This window comes from Bos grunniens, chromosome 19 (assembly GCF_055505025.1).
Source record: "Bos grunniens cultivar Pamir isolate PY7600 chromosome 19, Bosgru_T2T1.0, whole genome shotgun sequence".
NCBI classification, from domain to species: Eukaryota; Metazoa; Chordata; class Mammalia; order Artiodactyla; family Bovidae; genus Bos; species Bos grunniens.
Genome location: NC_141183.1, coordinates 29548406 through 29567429, shown reverse-complemented (window position 1 = coordinate 29567429; position 19024 = coordinate 29548406). Strand labels below are relative to the sequence as shown.

The window sequence follows — 19024 nt, the reverse complement described above, 5'->3', positions numbered from 1 at the left end:
ATATGGCAGGTGCACAGATGGATCTCAGTGGACTCTGCTGCACTGGAAGCCCAGGGTCTTAACCACTGGACTGTCAGGGAAGTCCCACGCTTCAGCTTTTGATGTGGTCTACTTACCTTTTTTTTTTTTTTGTCACTCATGCTTTTGGTCGTATATCTAAGAAACCATTGCCTAACGTAAGGACGTGAAGATTTACTCCTGTGTTTTCCTGTAGTATGAAAAGCAAATATGGCTTAGATGGTAAAGAATCTGCCTGCAATGTGGGAGACCCAGGTTGGCTCCCTGGGTCGGGAAGATCCCCTGGAGAAGGGAATGGCAATCTACTCCAGCATTCTTGCCTGGAGAATTCCATGGACAGAGGAGTCTGGTATGCTACAGCCCATGGAGTCCCAAAGAGTTGGACATGACTGAACAACTAACACTTTCTTGTAGCTTTAGCTCTTACATTTAGGTGGATGATACATTTTGAGTTAATTTTTGCATATGGTGTGGGGCAAGGGTCCAAGTTCATCCTTTTGCATGTAGATATACCATTGTGCAGTGCTATTTGTTGGAAAGACCATTCTCTCCTCGCTGAATTGTCTTGGCAGCCTTGTCAAAAGTCAGTTGGCTATATGTGTAACAGTTTATCTCTGGACTCAGCTCTGTTCCATTGATCTATGTGTGCGTGCTAAGTTGCTTCAGTTCTTTCTGAATCTTTGTGGTCCCATGGACTGTAGCCCACCAGGCTCCTCTGTCCATAGGATTCTCCAGACAAGAATATTGGAGTGGGTTGCCTTTTCCTTCTCCAGGGGATCTTTCTGACCCAGGGACGGAACCCATGTCTCTTATGTCTCCTGCATTGGCAGGTGGATTCTTTACCACTAGTGCCACCTGGGAAGCCCCTCCACTGATCTGAATGTTTGTTTTATGTCAGCACCACAATCTTCTTTTTTTGGCTGCACCATGCAGCATGTTGGATCTAGTTCCCTGATCAGGGATCAAACCTGTGCCCCCTGCAATGGAAGCTCGGAGTCTTAACCACTGGACCCCCCAGGGAAGTCCCAGCAGCATCACCATCTTGATCACTGCAGCTTTGTCATAGTTTTGAAATTGAGTCTTTACCTTTGTTCTTCTTTTTCAAGATTGTTCTGTCTATTCTGGGTCCCTTGCATTTACATACAAACTTTAAAGTCAGTTTTTTTATTCCTGCAAAAAAAAAAAACCTGGGATTTTAACAGGAATTGTTTTGACTCTATAAATCAATTTGGAGAGTATTGTCACCTTAATGTTACATCTTCTGATCCATGACCTGTGATTTCATTTATTTAGATCTTTAATTTTTTTTAACAAAGTGTGGCAGTTTTCAGTGTATAACTCTTACACTTCTTTTGTTGAATTTACATTTACTTCTCCTCTTCGATGCTGCTGTACAGGGAACTGATCCTGCTGGTTGGCATCTTCCCAGCTGTTCCTCCCTGGCACCCTTCCTCTTTCCATCTAGTCACTTGGAACCAGATCCCCAGGTTGGTTGGAACCAGCTGTGTACTGAGAACCAGCATGTTCAGAAGGAGGGCAGGAGGGCTCCGCCACGAGGAACTGGCACGGATATGACACTTCCCACTGGGGTTGCTTTGGCTGCATATCGCTTCCAGGGAGACGGCTTGGACTGGGTGAGTCAGCCTGGGCTTTGGTGGGTCCAAAGACTGGTTCCAACACCTGTGAGTGATGAGAACTTGGACCAACGTTCTTCGAGCCTCCTCTCCCCCTTTATAAAATGGGGGTGCTGGTGGTGGTGACACCTTCCTGTAGAATTGTCATCAGAGACCTCATGTGTCCAGTCACAGCACAAAGTGGCTGCTGCCTGAGTGGTGGCCGTGATGACCACAGGCAGCTCGAGTTTGTGGTGTGTCCCTGGAATAATGCCTCATATCATGCCTGCCGTCACCTAGCAACTTCATGTTTGCCTCTAAAGACCTTGTACTCATCCCTTAGAACAGTTTCTCAGGTTTTATGCCCTTAGCCTAGCTTCTTGACCACTTGAAACATGTAAACTGAATTCTGTGCCTCGGACCAATGTAAAATCTCTCTCTTATTCACATCATTACCACAAATCTTCCCAGGAGTTCCAAAATATAGTTACATACATACATACATAGTTCACAGAATATAGTTTTGTAAATGCATATATATATATATATATATGTCTGTAACATATATCAGGTATTAAACAATAAATAATATGATTTCCTTATAGCAACTTCTTAAAAGAATAAACACAGAGATCAAAGGGAACTCTTCCCAGTCACTGGTGAGTCAGTGGTTCTCCATCTTTACCTGGAGGCCTCAGAATCCCTTGGAGGCCTCAGAATCACCGGGAGGCCTTTTTTAGTTCAGTCACTCAGTCGTGTCCGACTCTTTGCAACCCCGTGAACTGCAACCCATCAGGCTTCCCTGTCCATCACCAATTCCCGGAGCTTGCTCAAACTCATGTCCATTGAGTTGGTGATGCCGTCCAACCATCTCATCCTCTGTCGTTCCCTTCTCCTCCCGCCTTCGGTCTTTCCCAGTATCAGGGTCTTTTCCAATGAGTCAGTTCTTCACATCAGGTGGCCAAAGGATTGGAGTTTCAGCTTCAGCATCGGTCCGTCCAATGAATATTCAGGACTGATTTCCTTTAGGATTGACTGGTTGGATCTCCTTGCAGTCCCAGTGACTCTCCAAAGTCTTCTCCAACACCACAGTTCAAAAGCATCAATTCTTCAGTGCTCAGCTTTCTTTATGGTCCAGTTCTCACATCCATACATGACTACTGGAAAAACCATAGATTTGACTATATGTACAGACCTTTGTTGGCAAAGTAATGTTTCTGCTTTTTAATATGCTGTCTAGGTTGGTCATAGCTTTCCTTCCAAACAGCAAGTGTCTTTTAATTTCATGGCTGCAGTTACCATCTGCAGTCATTTTGGAGCCCAAGAAAATAAAGTTTGTCACTGTTTCCATTGTTTCCTCATCTATTTGTCATGAAGTGATGGGGCAAGGAGATCCAACCAATCCATTCTGAAGGAGATCAGCCCTGGGATTTCTGTGGAAGGAATGATGCTAAAGCTGAAACTCCAGTACTTTGGCCACCTCATGCGAAGAGTTGACTCATTGGAAAAGACTCTGATGCTGGGAGGGGTTGGGGGCAGGAGGAGAAGGGGACGACAGAGGATGAGATGGCTGGATGGCATCACTGACTCGATGGACATGAGTCTCAGTGAACTCCGGGAGTTGGTGATGGACAGGGAGGCCTGGTGTGCTGCGATTCATGGGGTTGCAAAGAGTCGGACACAACTAAGCGACTGATCTGATCTGATCTGAGCTGATTGTACCAGATGCCATGATCTTCATTTTTTAAATGTTGAGTTTTAAGCCAGCTTTTTCACTCTCCTCTTTTACTTCATCAAGAGGCTCTTCAGTTCCTCTTTGCTTTCTGCCATAAGGTTGGTGTCATCTGCCTATCTGAGGTTATTGATATTTCTCCCAGCAATCTTGATTCCACTTTTGCTTCATCCAGTCCAGCATTTCTCATGATGTACTCTGCATATAAGTTGAATAAGCAGGGTGACAATATACAGCCTTGATGTACTCCTTTCCCGATTTGGAACCAGTCTGAGTTATTCCATGTCCAGTTCTAACTGTTGCTTCTTGACCTGCATACAGATTTCTCAGGAGGCAGGTGGTGGTCTGGTATTCCCATCTTTTGAAGAATTTTCCACAGTTTGTGGTGATCCTCACAGTCAAAGGCTTTGGTGTAGTCAATAAAGCCAAGTCAGTCAGTCAGTTCAGTTGCTCAGTCATGTCCGACTCTTTGCGACCCCATGGACTGCAGCACACCAGGCTTCCCTGTCTATTACCAACTCCTGGAGCTTGCTCAGACTCATGTCCATTGAGTCAGTGATGCCATCCAACCGTCCCATCCTCTGTTGTTCTTGTCAATAAAGCAGAGGTAGATGTTTTTCTGGAATTCTCTTGCTTTTTCTATGACCCAGCGGATGTTGGAAATTTGGGAGGCTTCATAGCATCACCAATGGCTGGGCCTCAGCCAGAGCTTCTGATCTTGTTGAGCAGGGGGGCTTGAGAATCTGCACCCCTGACAGTTTCAATTCCTTTGTTAATAGCACCTTATTAATAACTGCAGTGACACATAACTTTGTTCCTGCCTCTGTGTGCCTGCTTTTGCTGTTCCAAGCCTCCCTGCTGCTCCTTCCCTAAATACCTCCCATTCAGTTCAGACTCTTGTTTCCCCACTCACCCACCACAGGACCTTCATCAGAAGCCCTGCAGCATCTTATGCATCCTGCAGCCATTGCTGCTGCGGCTAAGTCGCTTCAGTCGTGTCCAACTCTGTGCAGCCCCATAGACAGCAGCCCACCAGGCTCCTCTGTCCCTGGGATCCTCCAGGCAAGAATACTGGAGTGGGTTGCCATTTCCTTCTCCAATGCATGAAAATGAAAAGTGAAAGTGAAGTTGCTCAGTCATGTCTGACTCTTAGCGACCCCATGGACTATAGCCTACCAGGCTCCTCCATCCATAGGATTTTCCAGGCAAGAATACTGGAGTGGGGTGCCATTTCTTTCTCCACTTGCAGCCACTACAGGTTTCATATTACTTTGAAACGCTCTCTGTTCACGTCATCACATCACTCACTTATTGAGCATTTACTTTGTGCCAGACAGTGTTCTAGGTGCCACGGACTCAGCAGTGAACAGAGCAAATTCTAGGTGGTGGCCAACAGATGGCAAACAGAATAAGTAGACAAATGGCCTGTCAGAGGCTGATATACCTTCTGGAGAAGAACAGAGGAAGAGGAAGAAGTGCAGTGACGAGGGTTGGTGGGCAGCAATACAGGGAGGGGCATTCCAGGTGGAGGGAGGGGGCAGGACAATCAACCCAGGAGGGAGGCAGGGTCCCCCAGACGTGGCGAGGCTGGCGGGTGAGGGTGGCAGGCAGTGCCAGTGGGAGGCCCAGAGCCCAAGGTGTGTGCAGGGGAGGTGTGGGCAGTGTTCAGATGCATTTTCCACACCTGCCTCCACCCCGCCACCTCACCCCTGAGCAGACACCCAGCAAACACCTGTAATTAGGGAAAGGGGCTTCCTGAGCTCTCCCTGCCCAAGCGTCTCTGGCCCCCAGGTGACCACACTCGGGAGACTCCTGGCCGTTGGTACTGGTTTGTGGCCCTCTTCTCTGCTGTTCAACAGGAGGGCAGACCCACATACAGTGGGGCCTACTACAGACAGTCCCGGCCTGTGGCTCCGCAGGCTTGGCAATCTAGCCTCCATGGGGCATCTTCAGGGAGCTGCGTGCACACTCACCACGACTGTACCCTGCCCCCCGCCCCCTGCCCTTATGTAACCAGGGCGGTGGGGAGAACGGCAGCTGGCACCTGCACTTGGGAAATCTGGAAGCTGTCAGGTCAGTCTAAATCAATCCACAGCCCCAGGGCAAACACAGAGGCTCCTTTGGAAGATTGGACAGGCCCCACCCAAGCCTTGCGGACACATTCTTGCATTTCTGAACTGGACAAAATCAGACAGCCTAGCCCTAATCCCCCAAACTGGGAGCAGATTACAACGCCCCACGTTTGAAAGCTGTTTTGTTCTTGTTACGCAAACTTCCTGGGGAGGGACTCCCAGGACCAGGAGAAGGGTCTTTAAATGCATCACCTCTAAGCTGACACCCATTCCTGGAGCTCCATCCCTGGGAGAGCCTGTGTTGAAGGTAACCCTCTTCCCCTTCTCTTCTTCTAGAGACCTCTAGCTGCAGCCTGGCGGGGAGTGGTCCACCCCTGCAGCTGGTCCTCCCACCCCCAGGAGCATCTTCTGAGCATCTAAGCTGTGTGCCGAAGGTCTGAAGCTCACGTCTGGCAGCTCCAGGGAGGTGGGGCTCCTGGGGCCCTCGGAGCAGGGGGACCTGGGGACACTGGGTGAGGAGGCTTGATTCAGTCACCCGGAGACAGAAGAGTCCCGTAGAGAGAGCATTTAATGTCTCTCAGCTTCACTTTCCTCATCGGTAATGTGGACTATAGCAGCTCCTCTTCGTGGGCACTCCTTCAGAGTGAGGATATCTATGAGGCTCAAAGGGGATGCTGACCTCTGCGGACATGGTGGCTCAGGCGAAGCCATGGTATATATATACTGTGTATAATAATACATGCACATATACTATATGTATTGTGTATATGTGGTGCAGTGCTAAGTCGCTTTAGTCATGTCGGACTCTTTGTGACCCTATGGACTGTAGCCTACCAGGCTCCTCTGTCCATGGGATTCTCCAGGCAAGAATACTGGAGTGGGTTGCCATGTCCTTCTCCAGGGGATCTTTCCTACTTAGGGATTGAACCTGCATCTCTTATATCTCCTACATTGGCAGATGGGTTCTTTACCATGAGGGCCACCTGGGAAGCCCCATATAATGTCTTTTTTTTTTTTTTTTAAGTGGAAATAGCCTTACTGTGTTTTTTCTGCTGTCAGAGATCACATTGTGTCTGAAAGTGGGTGGGCACCTCTGGGAGGATAACAGGAACTACTGGGGGAGAGGAAGGAAGGACACTTAACTTTTCTCTGTGTCCTTTCTGTATCTTTTACATTTCCTACCATGAGCATGTATTACCTATTCAAAAAGTAAACAAACGTGCAGGATCTTAGGTCCCCAACCAGAGATCAAAACTGCACCCCCTGCAGTCCTGCAGTGGAAGTTCGGCACCCTAACCATTGGACAGCCAGGGAATTCCCCCCAAATTAACAAACATTTTTTGAAAATGCAAATTCGCTGCAGAAAAGTGAAGCCCTTCAGAAAAATGAAAGCAAATCCACCTCTAATCCACCACCCCCTAACTCCCACCCCCCCTACCAAAAGATCACCACGCAGGGCCTGTCCCCACGGGCTCTTGCAAGTGCACACATGCCTGGTGTATCTGTTGTCTGTAGCCTGTTTCGTTTCTTACTCCTTGTGCCCGGGACAAGGCTGACAGTTCAAAGACCCAGCCAGCCTGGGTCTGTCTGGGGACAAGCCACCAGTGCTTTTGAGAATGAGGCTCAGTCAGAAGGTGGGGTGTGTGTCCTGATGCTGAGTTTACTCAGTGTGGGTGTGGAGTCACCACCTGAGTCCTTTAATCTGATCTGGAGACGGGCCTTGTCGGGTGTGCCTGGAGAGCACTTGGAGGGTTTGCCTGGGAGTGTCAACAGCTCTGCACAGAGATAGAGGTGGGCGTGGGGCTTGAGAGGTGCCAAGAAGGGCCTACCCCCAGCACACTGCCAAGACCCCACAGTGAGCAAGTGTAGACAACCTTAGGACTCTGGGTCACTGCTGCTGGGTCCCCATTGTGAGGGTCCGTCATCTGCTGGTGGGCAGGGGTAGCCTGCCAACCAGGACAGTCCAGACTGCGGGGTTAGGGAGCTGAAAAGGCAAAAGGGTGCCACTTCCCAGTGACCCCAGGGAGATCTTCATCCTATAAAATCAGCAGCAAAGGTGGGTGTTGCCCTGGGGACCCCAGGTCTCAGTGCCCGGCGGGAGGGCGCTCTCCTCTATGCCTGCAAGGAGCTCTCCATTCCCAGGTACCATGAGCGCAATCAGCGAGGTGGTGCAGCGGGCCAGAGCCGCCTTCAACTCGGGACGGACGCGCCCGCTCCAGTTCCGCGTCCAGCAGCTGGAGGGGCTGCGGCGCCTGATCCGCGAACGAGAGAAGGACCTCGTGGGCGCGCTGGCTGCGGACCTCCACAAGGTGCGCCAGCCGGACCACCGGAGGCGCGGACTGCGTGCGCCCAGGATGTCCGCTGCGCGCGGGGGCGGGGGCGGACTGCTCCACCCCTTAACAGAGAAGCCACTTAGTCCCCCAAGCACTGCGCGCCTCTGCGCGCCCTCCTCTCCCTGCGCGCGAGGCGCCCCAGGTCCACGTGCCCTGCACAGGGCCAGAGGCTCTTTTCCACCGTCTGTCATCCCCGCTCCTGGCTTCACTCCCTTCTCCACCCAGCCCAGCGCACGTTAACTATCTCCTGCTAACACGACACCCCTCTGGCCTCTCTTTCCTCCATCTCTCAGCCCACGCGGAGCCCTGGGTTCTCCATACCAAGAAACAGCCCAGTCTGGCCACTCTGCTGGGGTCTGCCCTCCCTCCCCATCTTTTCCTCTCTCTGAGCAAAACCAGACCCCTCCAAATTCTCAGCCCCTTCCCCTCACTGCCCCCAAGTCACCTGGACCTGCTTCCACCCTCCCGTCTTGCCTCGGAGGGGAGCAGAGAGGCTGGAGTCTACAAGCCTTCTGCTTCCTGGCCCTTTGCTACTGTTTTTTTTGTTTTTTTTTTTTTTTACTCTCTCAAGATTTCTAACCTTAAGACAAAAACCAAAGGCAAGAAAATCCAAGTGGTTGACTTCACAACTTCCATCTTGCTCTGCACAATCACAGTTCGAGAGAGAGCTGTTTATTACACCTTCTGTACTCCCTCTCTCCTCACCCTGCACACTGGCTTCCTCCCCACCCCACGCCCTGCCATGGGCTGCCCAGTCCCTCCTCTCCTGGCTTGAGGGTCTCCTGGATTTCCTCCTGACTCTCTTTGGTCGCATATTTCTTGTAGCCACTTTCTCAAGGTGGTCTTCTTAGGGTTCTGTCCTGGGTTCAAGTCTTATTTTCATCTATAAGCCTTCCTGGACACCCTTCAGCTCTGTTCCCCTGGACTTACTTGTTGTTTAGTCACTAAGTCATGTTAGACTCTTTGGGACCCCCATGCCCTGTAGTCCACTAGGCTCCCCTTCCATGAGATTTCTCAGGCAAGCATAGCGGAGTGTGTTGCCATTTCCTTCTCCAGGGGATCTTCCCGACCCAGGGATCGAGCCCGTGTCTCCTGCATTGGCAGGCGGAATCTTTACCATTGCCACCAGGGAAGCACTCCCTGACTCACTAGGGACCCTCAAATCAGGTCTGAGGTCCCCTTGGGCACCTTGAACTCAACATGTCCAACCTGTCTGAGCCCCCAGCACTTGCAGAAAGGGGTCCTTGCAGCTCACCACCCAAAGGTTAATTCTCAGTCCCACCCCCTGTGCCTTCTTGGCGGGTGCTCTGGGCTGGGGATTCTGCAGTAAACGGCTCCCTTGCAGCTGAACAAGTCAAGTTCTAAATGGGCCCACCTGGAGCATAAGGTCCTGTCTTGCTCCCATTTTGCAGATCTGGAGACTGAGGGTAGGAAGCTCACTTGGGGTCACAGAGCTGGGAAGCAGGACCACCACGGGCCTTGGGGTCTCTGCTCAGAGCCCCCACTGCACGGCCCTCACCCTGGGGTGAACCTCACTGAACCCTCTCTCTAGAATGAATGGACCGCCTACTACGAGGAGATTGTGTATGTCCTGGAGGAGATCGACTACATGATCAGGAAACTCCCTGAGTGGGCTGCTGACGAGCCTGTGGAGAAGACCCCCCACACCCAGCAGGATGAGGCCTACATCCACTCGGAGCCCCTGGGCGTGGTCCTAATCATCGGGAGCTGGAACTACCCCTTCAACCTGACCATCCAGCCCATGGTGGGCGCCATCGCTGCAGGTACTGTGGGCCCTGCTCCAGGTCAGGGAGCCATGAGGGGTCCCCATCCTTCACTGCAGAGGAAGGGGTCTGGGGTGCTGAGGACTGGGCAAAGATGGGGCCTGCGGTCAAGGAGAGGTTTGATGGAGCTAGTTCTCTTGGGAGGCTGCAAGGACCAGAGTATTCAGCCAGGCCTCTGAGTGCCCAAGGCCCAGCCAGGTTCGGATGTCCATGCAGCCCTGCCTCCCGCCATGTGTCCTGGGTCCCTTGGAGGACAGAGTGTGGGGTGGTCCAGGTGCAGTCCTGACTCTCTGTGCTCTGCAGGGAATGCGGTGGTCCTGAAGCCGTCGGAGCTGAGTGAGAACACGGCAAGCCTGCTGGCCACCATCCTCCCCCAGTACCTGGACCAGGTGATGGGCTCCCCCGGCACACTGAGAACTAAGGCCCGGCCAGGTCTTTGGGGTGGGGAAATAGTGAATTCTTGCAGCCACAGGCCGAGCCACGGGTGGGGTGAGGACAGCTTGGTGAGGAGAATGGACCCCCGAGCCAGGAGAGGGCGTCTGCTTGGTGTTGGCTGCCTGGGCAGGTGGGGAGGGGGCTGTGGCCATGTCTGAGCCTCGCCTCCGTCCTTGCTTGGCAGGATCTGTACCCTGTGATCAACGGGGGTGTCGCTGAGACCACGGAGGTGCTCAAGGAGAGATTCGACCACATCCTGTTCACCGGGAGCACCGGGGTGGGCAGGGTCGTCATGATGGCTGCGGCCAAGCACCTGACCCCCGTCACATTGGAGCTAGGGGGCAAGAACCCCTGCTATGTGGACAAGGACTGCGACCTGGACATTGCCTGCAGGTGAGAGGCTGCCCCCAACGTAGGCGGACAGCAGGGCACCCCAAGTGACACCAACATGACACCAACACCTGCGGTCCTGGCAGGAGCTGGGGTGGGGGCACCATGTTCACAGAGAGAGTTCGGGAAAGACTTCCTGCAGGGGTGGGGGCGTCGAGCCAGAGCCCTACCCCGCTTCACACCCTGCATGCCTGGCCTTCTGGGACGTGGGGACCCTGAGCAGGTGACACCTGGCCGTGCAGGGCTCAAGGCTATTGAAAGAGGGGTACAAAGGCCACCCACCCCAGACCCCCTGCCCCAGACATCCTCCTGCCAGTCGGTGATGAGGTCACTGCAGGCCCAGGGATCACGTCCAGGGTCATGAGTGTGCTCTGGCAGGAATCTGGAAGCCAGTGGGGCACCGAGGCATGCCCCCCCATTCCCATGGACAGTTCACAGCTCAGCCTCTTACAGCCTGACCCTGGGCCAACCGGGCCAGAGGCTTATTCCCGGGGAGCCCCCTCCCACCTCCCCACGGCTGGCAGAATGCCCTGTAACCTGGCGTTCTCACAGACGCATCGCCTGGGGAAAGTTCATGAACAGTGGCCAGACCTGCGTGGCCCCCGACTACATCCTGTGTGACCCCTCTATCCAGAGCCAAGTCGTGGAGAAGCTCAAAAAGTCCCTGAAAGTGAGTGCTGGCACCGGGGGTGGGTGACGGGCTGCCAGGCAGTGACATGGGCGTGGACTAACGAAAAGACTGAATTTTTTTTCTGATCATGCAAGTAGTCCACACGTACTGTAATTTGGAAAAGATTAAAAAGCACAGAGAAGGAAAAGAGCTCTACCTGGAATCCCACCCCCAGAGGCAGTCACTGCTCATGTGGCGTGTCCCCTCCGTCCTCCGTGCTGTGGACACATGTTTGGGCCCAATGTGATGTCCAGACGCCCTGCATGTATTTCTTTCAAACAACAGCACTTCATGCCCTGGGGAAGGCGGTGGGCAGCAGGGGTGTGGCAGCCCCGCAGTTTTTAGTGGCACCGCTCCACCAGGCAGTGCCCACATACTCCCAGTTTGGAGTTGCTATGGCCTTGTAGCCTGTGGCCACGATGAGCATCCAGTCCTCACCTGGAGCCTGCCACCTCCTCAGGAGTTCTACGGGGAGGACGCCAAGAAGTCCAGGGACTACGGGAGAATCATCAACTCCCGGCACTTCCAGAGGGTGATGGGCCTGCTGGAGGGCCAGAAGGTCGCCTACGGAGGCACCGGGGACGCGACCACCCGCTACATCGGTGCGTGTGCCAGCCCTCCGGAAGGGCTGGTGGAAATGGGCACAGACCCTCGAGGGGCAGGCGAAGCCCTGCGGTGCATATAATATAGCTGCTTTCACCCATGGCCCGGGTTGACTCCAGGCCTCTCCATGGGCAGGAGCTGGGCGCCACCTGGGAGGCCCCTCCTCAGACCTTAGCTCCCTACCCCCAAGGCCTAAAGGAGCCCCACCTCCGCTCCATCCAAGTAGCTTCAGCAGAGGGTGCTAGCGGCAGAGACCATGGGAGCCCCAGGTGTGCCAAGCGGGAGGGGCCTCCTGCCTGGGCTCGGGGGTCAGCAGATGGGGGCCCAGTTGGCCCCCAGTTTGCCAGGAGGCTGAGGAGCTCCAGCAGGGCTCATGCGGCCTGAAGTGGGGCCCCCAGGGACCCCCATACTGGTTATGCCATTGTCCTCCCCATGACCCTCCAGGGTGGAGCCCAGCTGGAGGGCCTCCTCCTGCCCCTCGCGGAGCCCGGGGACCTCGTCTATAAAGGGCTGGGAGAGAAGGCCACGTGCCTGGGTGGGTCCGGGCGCCGGCTGACGCTGGCCTCTCCCTGCCTAGCCCCCACCATCCTTACGGACGTGGACCCCCAGTCCCCGGTGATGCAGGAGGAGGTCTTCGGGCCCGTCCTGCCCATCATGTGTGTGCGCAGCCTGGAGGAGGCCATCCAGTTCATCACCCAGCGCGAGAAGCCCCTGGCGCTCTACGTCTTCTCACCGAACGACAAGGTGGGCCAGGCACCCTCCCCAGGGTCCTGGGAACCCAGCTCAGCACCCCTGCAAACGCAGACCCAGGGAACAGATTCCAGCCCCATACTCCCTGCTGTGCGATGTCCCCTAACCTTCCTGAGTCCCTTTCCCCTCATCTCTGAAGTCCGGACAGAACACTGACTGAGATGCTGACCCGCTTGGTGCTATTCTCGGTGTTGTGGGAACTACTGCTCTTCCCATCTTAGCACAAATCCCCATGGGGAGAGTGGGGGACCCAGCCTGGGACTCTGGGGGCAGGGGGAGCGGCCTCAGGCTGGGGCTCGGCCTCCACTAGCTCACATCCTTGCAGCTCCTGGACTTGCACAGGTGGGGAGGGCTGGGGGGTCCTGGGTGGAGACTGAGGCCAGGGGGCTATTGCAGGTGATTAAGAAGATGATCGCGGAGACCTCCAGCGGCGGGGTGACAGCCAACGACGTCGTTGTCCACATCACCGTGCACTCGCTGCCCTACGGGGGTGTGGGTGAGTCTGGGGGCTGAGCTTGCTGCCTGCTGCCCCACCCCCGGGTGTCCCCCATCCCTGGGCTGAGTCTCAGACTCCCCCAACCCCTCCTTTGCCAGCACACCCAAAAGCCACATTGAACCTCGAGACTCTCACCTGGGCCCTGAGAGAGGCCACAGAGCCTCTCTTAGTGGCCGGTTGGGGTGAGACTCTTCAGGCCCAGGGCTGTGGGCACCGCGGCAGACACCCCAGGTCAGGGATTGGCCCAGGCGGAATCGGGGATTGGCCAGGGTGGGCAAATGGGAGAAGGGGCACAGGAGGAGCATCAGAGTCTCGGGCTACACTGAGCCGGTGCCCCCGCAGGGGACAGCGGCATGGGGTCCTACCACGGCAGGAAGAGCTTCGAGACCTTCTCGCACCGCCGCTCCTGCCTGGTGAGGCCTCTGCTGAACGAAGAGACCCTCAAAGCCAGATACCCGCCGAGCCCGGCCAAGGTGAGAAGTGGGAGGTGGGGACGGGGGTGGGGTTGGGGAGCCGCCGGCCAGACAAGGGCCTCACTGCCCTTCGTGTCCCCAACAGATGCCTCGTCACTGAAGCGGTGCCCTGGCCTCACCGTACTGCACCCTTGGAGGGCTCCCCTGGTGCCCCGCTGCTCAAGTGCATCCTTCCCACCCAGCCCCGCCCCCACGCTACACTAAACATAGAGCAATAAAGCTTCGGACCAGCCCCGGACTGCGAGTCTCTGCACCCCGCCCCCACCCTCTGCAGTCCCACCCCACCTCCACCCCCCAGCCCCCACCCCCACAACCCCCACCCTCTCCAGTCCCACCCCGCCCCCGCCCTCTCCAGTCCCACCCCACCTCAACCCCCCAGCCCCCACCCCTACAACCCCCACCCTCTCCAGTCCCACCCCACCTCCACCCCCCTTCCCCCACCCCCATCCCCTCATCCCCCCCGACCCTCTCCAGTCCCACCCCACCTCCACCCCCCTTCCCCTACCCCCCATCCCCCCCCTGCCCTCTCCAGTCCCACCCCACCTCCACCCCCCTTCCCCCATCCCCCCATCCCCCCCCGCCCTCTCCAGTCCCACCCCACCTCCACCCCCCTTCCCCCATCCCCCATCCCCCCCCGCCCTCTCCAGTCCCACCCCACCTCCACCCCCCTTCCCCTACCCCCCCATCCCCCCATCCCCCCCCCCGCCCTCTCCAGTCCCACCCCACCTCCACCCCCCTTCCCCTACCCCCCCATCCCCCCATCCCCCCCACCCTCTCCAGTCCCACCCCACCTCCACCCCCCTTCCCCCACACCCCCCATCCCCCCCCGCCCTCTCCAGTCCCACCCCACCTCCACCCCCCTTCCCCTACCCCCCCATCCCCCCCACCCGCTCCAGTCCCACCCCACCTCCACCCCCCTTCCCCCACCCCCCATCCCCCCCCGCCCTCTCCAGTCCCACCCCACCTCCACCCCCCTTCCCCTACCCCCCCATCCCCCCCCCGCCCTCTCCAGTCCCACCCCACCTCCACCCCCCTTCCCCTACCCCCCATCCCCCATCCCCCCCCCACACCCTCTCCAGTCCCACCTCACTGTCAGCTGAGGAGAAGCAAAGTTCTCCTCAGAGCTTCCCTTTAGCCCCAGGGCCCTGGAACTTGGGGATGTCAGCTCCATTTCAGGGAGTCTAGCAGAGTGGGGACGAAGGAGGTGGGGGCAGGGGTCCCTGGGTGAGACCCTTGGTGGATGGTCCACGTGACCCCCCTGGGTGACTCCAGCGTGCTGCCTCTGGGGTGGGAGGACGGGGAGCTGGGGCAGCACTGGGACCCCACTGTGCAGTAGCTTCTGGGCCGGGGTCTGGCCTGAGGGGCCTGAGGACCCGGTTCAGGGTCCAGTGAGGACCGTGGGAAGCAGGGCATCAGTCAGGCCGGCGGGTGAGGGGACCGCGGGGGAGACAAGCCAATCCTGGCCACTGGCTGTTACCTCATCCATTCCAGGAGGACAGGGGAGAGGACGGGGTCACTGGATGTTCTGTGTGTTCCTGTTACTTATTTTGCAAATATCCAAATAACTGACTGAAAACAAAAACAAAGTCTTCCCCAGATCACTTCCCTGAGTCACTGCCCCGTCCCCACTCTCCTACCCTCCACCCCCCACCCGGCTGAACCATCATCGGCTGAACCATTGCCTGCTCTCTGCCCAAAAACACTTCGTCCCCATGGCAGCCCCCTGCCAGGACATCCCTCCTTCCAGCATTCTCCCCCTCACTCTGGTTTCCCAGGACCCCACACTTCAGTGCCCCCACCTCCCCAGCTTCTCCTCCCAAATTAAAGTCTCCGGCCCCCTGGCCCTGAGCTCCAGACTCCCGCATCCAGTACGGTTTAAGCCGAATTAACAGACAGCATCCTCCCCACCCAGCCCCCACCACCAGCAGCTCTGTACACCCTCCACAGAGGAGGAAGCCCAGACTCGGAAGGGGTGTAGCCTGGTCTCACGGCACCATTCACAGGGTCTGCATCTCCCTGTCTCCTCCCTGACACCACGGAAGTGTCACCTGCAGGGATGTGTCCTCAAAACCCTTGGCTAAGACAGTGTCGAGAGAGCTGGAAACATGCAGCTTGGAGAGGAGATGGTTCAGGGTCTCCAAACACCTGATCTGCATCGTTCTCTGTGCTCTGGGAAAAGTCACCGTCGCCCTCTTCTCCCTCCTCCTCCTCTTCCCACTCACCACCTCTGTTACAAGACTAACAGTCTAAGCTGTTGTATTGTGATGTCCTAAACCTGACCAACAGGACTAACCTGGACTAACCCTATTTCCTAATTAGATTTAAACTCAAATCTCACTATCGTGATCCCCTCTACTGTGTTTTTTTTCCTGGATTAAGGAATGCGCTGAAAAAATATTTGTACAATTGATTCAGCCTTTCCAAACAATTGCCATCATCTAAAATGTAAATGACCAAGAACCATCCCAACTCACAGGTCACCGGTGAGAGGGGGTGACATTCTGGGTGGCTCCTCACAACCCCCATCACACTGGACAGAGGGCACGGAGGGCACCTTGACATCCCGGTTCTTAGCTGGGCAGCTGAAACCTTGGCAAAGCACCCTTTGGTTCCACTCTTTGGTGCTCCTAGTATTTAGACTCTCAGACAGAAAACAAGCAAGCAGTCTGCTGTGGTCACAGTCTCTTCTTTTGCTGTTGTTATAAAACAGAGGGGAGATTTCCTCCACTCATTTGTTGCTTCAGCAAAATTTTTTAAAATTATTTTTTACTTTTTTGGCCATGCCTCACTGCCTGTGGGATCTTAATTCTTGGACCGGGGATCAAACCCATGCCCCCTGCATTGGAAGTGCAGAGTCTTAACCACAAGAGAGAGAGAAAAAAAAAAAAAAAAAACCAGCAATTTTTTGAGTGGACAGTCCTGGGTACTGGGGACATTGTGGAAAAAACACAGGGTCTGTGCTTCTCAGGAGGTTTGTTTGACTGGGGTGACTTAGGAAGGGGTTGATAGCTGCAGGAACAGGCTGACCTCAGAGTGGCCGTGGTGAATGCCACGGGAGGCTGGCAGGGCTCTGTTCCTGGAACTTCCCCCCCGCCCCTGCTAACGGTGGTCTCCTGTTCAGAGCAGGCCTTGGGGGTTCACTGAGGCGGGGGTACAGATGCAGAGGCTCACACACGGGTCACCTCCACTCACATCCCGTCTCGCAGCACCCCTCTCCCAGCGGAAGGAGGAGCATCGCTGTTGTTGTTCAGTCATGTCTAACCCTTTGTGACCCCAAGGACTGTAGCTCGCCAGGCTCCTCTGTCCATGGGGTTTCCCAGGCCAGAATACTGGAGTCAGTTACCATTACCATCTTCAGGGGGTCTTCTCCACCCAGGGATTTAACCAAAGTCTCCTGCATTGGGAGACAGATTCTTTACCACTGAGCCACGAAGGAAGCCCAGGAGCATCGATATTGGGCAGCAAGTGTTTGCCACTTGTATGGACCAGACAATAAGCACAGGAATAAACAGACACCTGTAAAAGCACCTGGAAGACGGGTGGTGCCTTGCAGATGATGGAGAATTGCCGGGGTCCAGCCCCAGCTGATCCAGGGTATTCGAAGCGGGGACGGCGTCAGCGAGGGTCAGGATACAATAGCTTCAATTAGATATTAATTAAAGATATAAAGAGTAATAGAATAAGGATAGCTCAGTAGGAAAATTCAGTGGAGAAAAGAGGCTGAGTGGCTTGGTTTACGCGGGAGACCAATAAAACTTCAAGACAAGAAGTTTGCACCACTTACGTAGGCCACAGGCGTCCTTCCGTTCTCCCGAAGGAGAGGAGACACTGAGGCCTCCCCGGTCGGATCTTAGAAGCCCAGGCATAATTAGTAACCATGGTGGGTTCTGCGCTCCAGATGGAGACTCAGCCAGAGTGAGAGAGAGAGCGACATGGGGAGACCAGTATTTCGAGAAACTGATCCCAATTCTTTATTTTCCAGAGTCTGTTTTTATACACTGAGATGTTATACAAAAGTCACGTGGGGACAGCAGTCCTGACTTTTATTAAAGTCAGGTGCTTCATACAAATGTATACAGAGGTCTTAGGGGTGTTACATCATCTTCTGGCCAGGGGGCCTGCTAACAAATTATGACCCTCTCCTTGTGACAGCGGTCAGTCAACCAGGACACTTATTTCTCCAGGGGTGATTATTCTTAAAACAGACGCCACCCAAATAAAGTTACATTCCTATAGGGTGAGGGTGTAGTGGGTTTCAGTTAAGGAAAGAATTTACTTAGCCTAAGGTCTAACATGATTAATATCAAAGGTTAATACTTATTTCTTCTATATATTCATTAATGTGTGTAAGGGCAGGGGATATGGAGACTTAGCAACAAACATTGGCTCAACAAATGAAAAACCCTTCACCAATACAATTTCTAATCAGCCCATTATACTTATACTAATAGTTTTCTAACTTTTCTAAGGAACCTGTTTTTAGAAGGTTTAAAGCATCTCGTGCCTCTCACGGTTGGGAGGCTGTGAGCGATCACATGTGGCCGGACAAGCCTGTCAGGCAGGCTAGAGAACCTTCAGAGGAGTTTGTAGGTTAAAACACTCTTGTCACGCCCAGAAGTTTTTATTAACTGGAACTCTAAGTTAACTCCTTCTCTGAAAGAGGTGGTGGGGGACAGCCCCCCGTAAAGTCAGAGGTGTAGGTGAGCACAAAGTAGTAAAGTAGGCAGGCTCTGGTTACGGGGGTAGATGCTCGAGGATTTCCAGGGGGACTCCTGAGGCTCGATCCCGCCTTTGCCTTTGCGTATGCCGAGCCTCCTTCCTCATGACCTTTGCCATGGGCGGAGTACCTCACTCTGGCCCCCAACAGAGAATCTGCCCGCAGGCAGGGAGAACCATTTAGGAGCTGAGGAAAGGTAGGCCACCATCCCTGGTCAGGGCCCCGAGAGCTCCCCTGCTCCCAGTGCCTCCTTGCCCACCCCCCAGCCACCCATCTCCCTGCACACATCGTTGTCAAGGATCCAGAGCCTTTGATTCTGTGTTCTGGAGAGGAAACTGAGCGTTAATACATTACATGTATGTATGTATTCATATATATATGTATATAGAAAGAACTTACAAAGTTATATTTATATATATACACACAAAATTTTAAAGTATATATATATTTTAAAGTTCTCTAGAAGAGTCTAATATTCTGCCAGGGTTGAGCGCCCCTGGCAGAAGCCAGTACTGAAGTGTATTTTTCCAGCCAGTGACTGGGTGAGGATGGGCATGCCACTCAGTGTGGGCAGTGGGATGTGAAGGGAAGTCAACTGGAGTTAGATTCTAGGACAGCTTCCTCCCTGATGAAAACAGAAGCACTAGAAGGGATGAGGGTCTGAGAAGGTGATGTGTCTGGATGGGTCACCTGGAACAGTGCAGCCATCTTGTGACCATGAGGACAGCTCCCTGAGTTCAGTAGACCCACTAAGAATGGGGCAGTTGGAGGATGAAAGCAACCTGGCTCGTGGAAGATGTTACTGAACTGCTGGCCCTGTTCTGTCTTTGGAATCTTTGTTATCCATGATGATAAAATGTCTTAAAAAAATTTTTTTTTGAAGTGTGTTTTCAGCTATTTATATTTGAAAGCATCTTATTGGATGGGCAGACTCGCCC

General features: G+C 54.4%; 1 protein-coding gene across 3 annotated transcripts; it reads left to right on the top strand.

Annotated features, from left to right (window-relative positions):
* The first annotated feature begins 5154 nt into the window (after positions 1-5154).
* On the top strand, positions 5155-13601 carry ALDH3A1 (aldehyde dehydrogenase 3 family member A1). Of its 3 annotated transcripts, XM_086358614.1 has the most exons (12): positions 5155-5436; positions 5772-5901; positions 7578-7744; positions 9321-9552; positions 9856-9941; positions 10172-10380; positions 10930-11047; positions 11508-11649; positions 12228-12394; positions 12797-12896; positions 13239-13369; positions 13455-13601. In XM_086358614.1, exons 3-12 carry the CDS (start codon positions 7583-7585, stop codon positions 13467-13469), a joined length of 1362 nt encoding a protein of 453 aa, XP_086214740.1. In that variant the 5' UTR covers positions 5155-5436; positions 5772-5901; positions 7578-7582; the 3' UTR covers positions 13470-13601. The 3 variants fall into 3 exon arrangements, with proteins under 3 accessions (XP_086214740.1, XP_086214739.1, XP_086214741.1); XM_086358613.1 differs by lacking the exons at positions 5155-5436; positions 5772-5901 and adding an exon at positions 5576-5742; XM_086358615.1 differs by lacking the exon at positions 5155-5436 and having other exon boundaries at positions 5763-5901.
* Positions 13602-19024: the final 5423 nt, after the last annotated feature.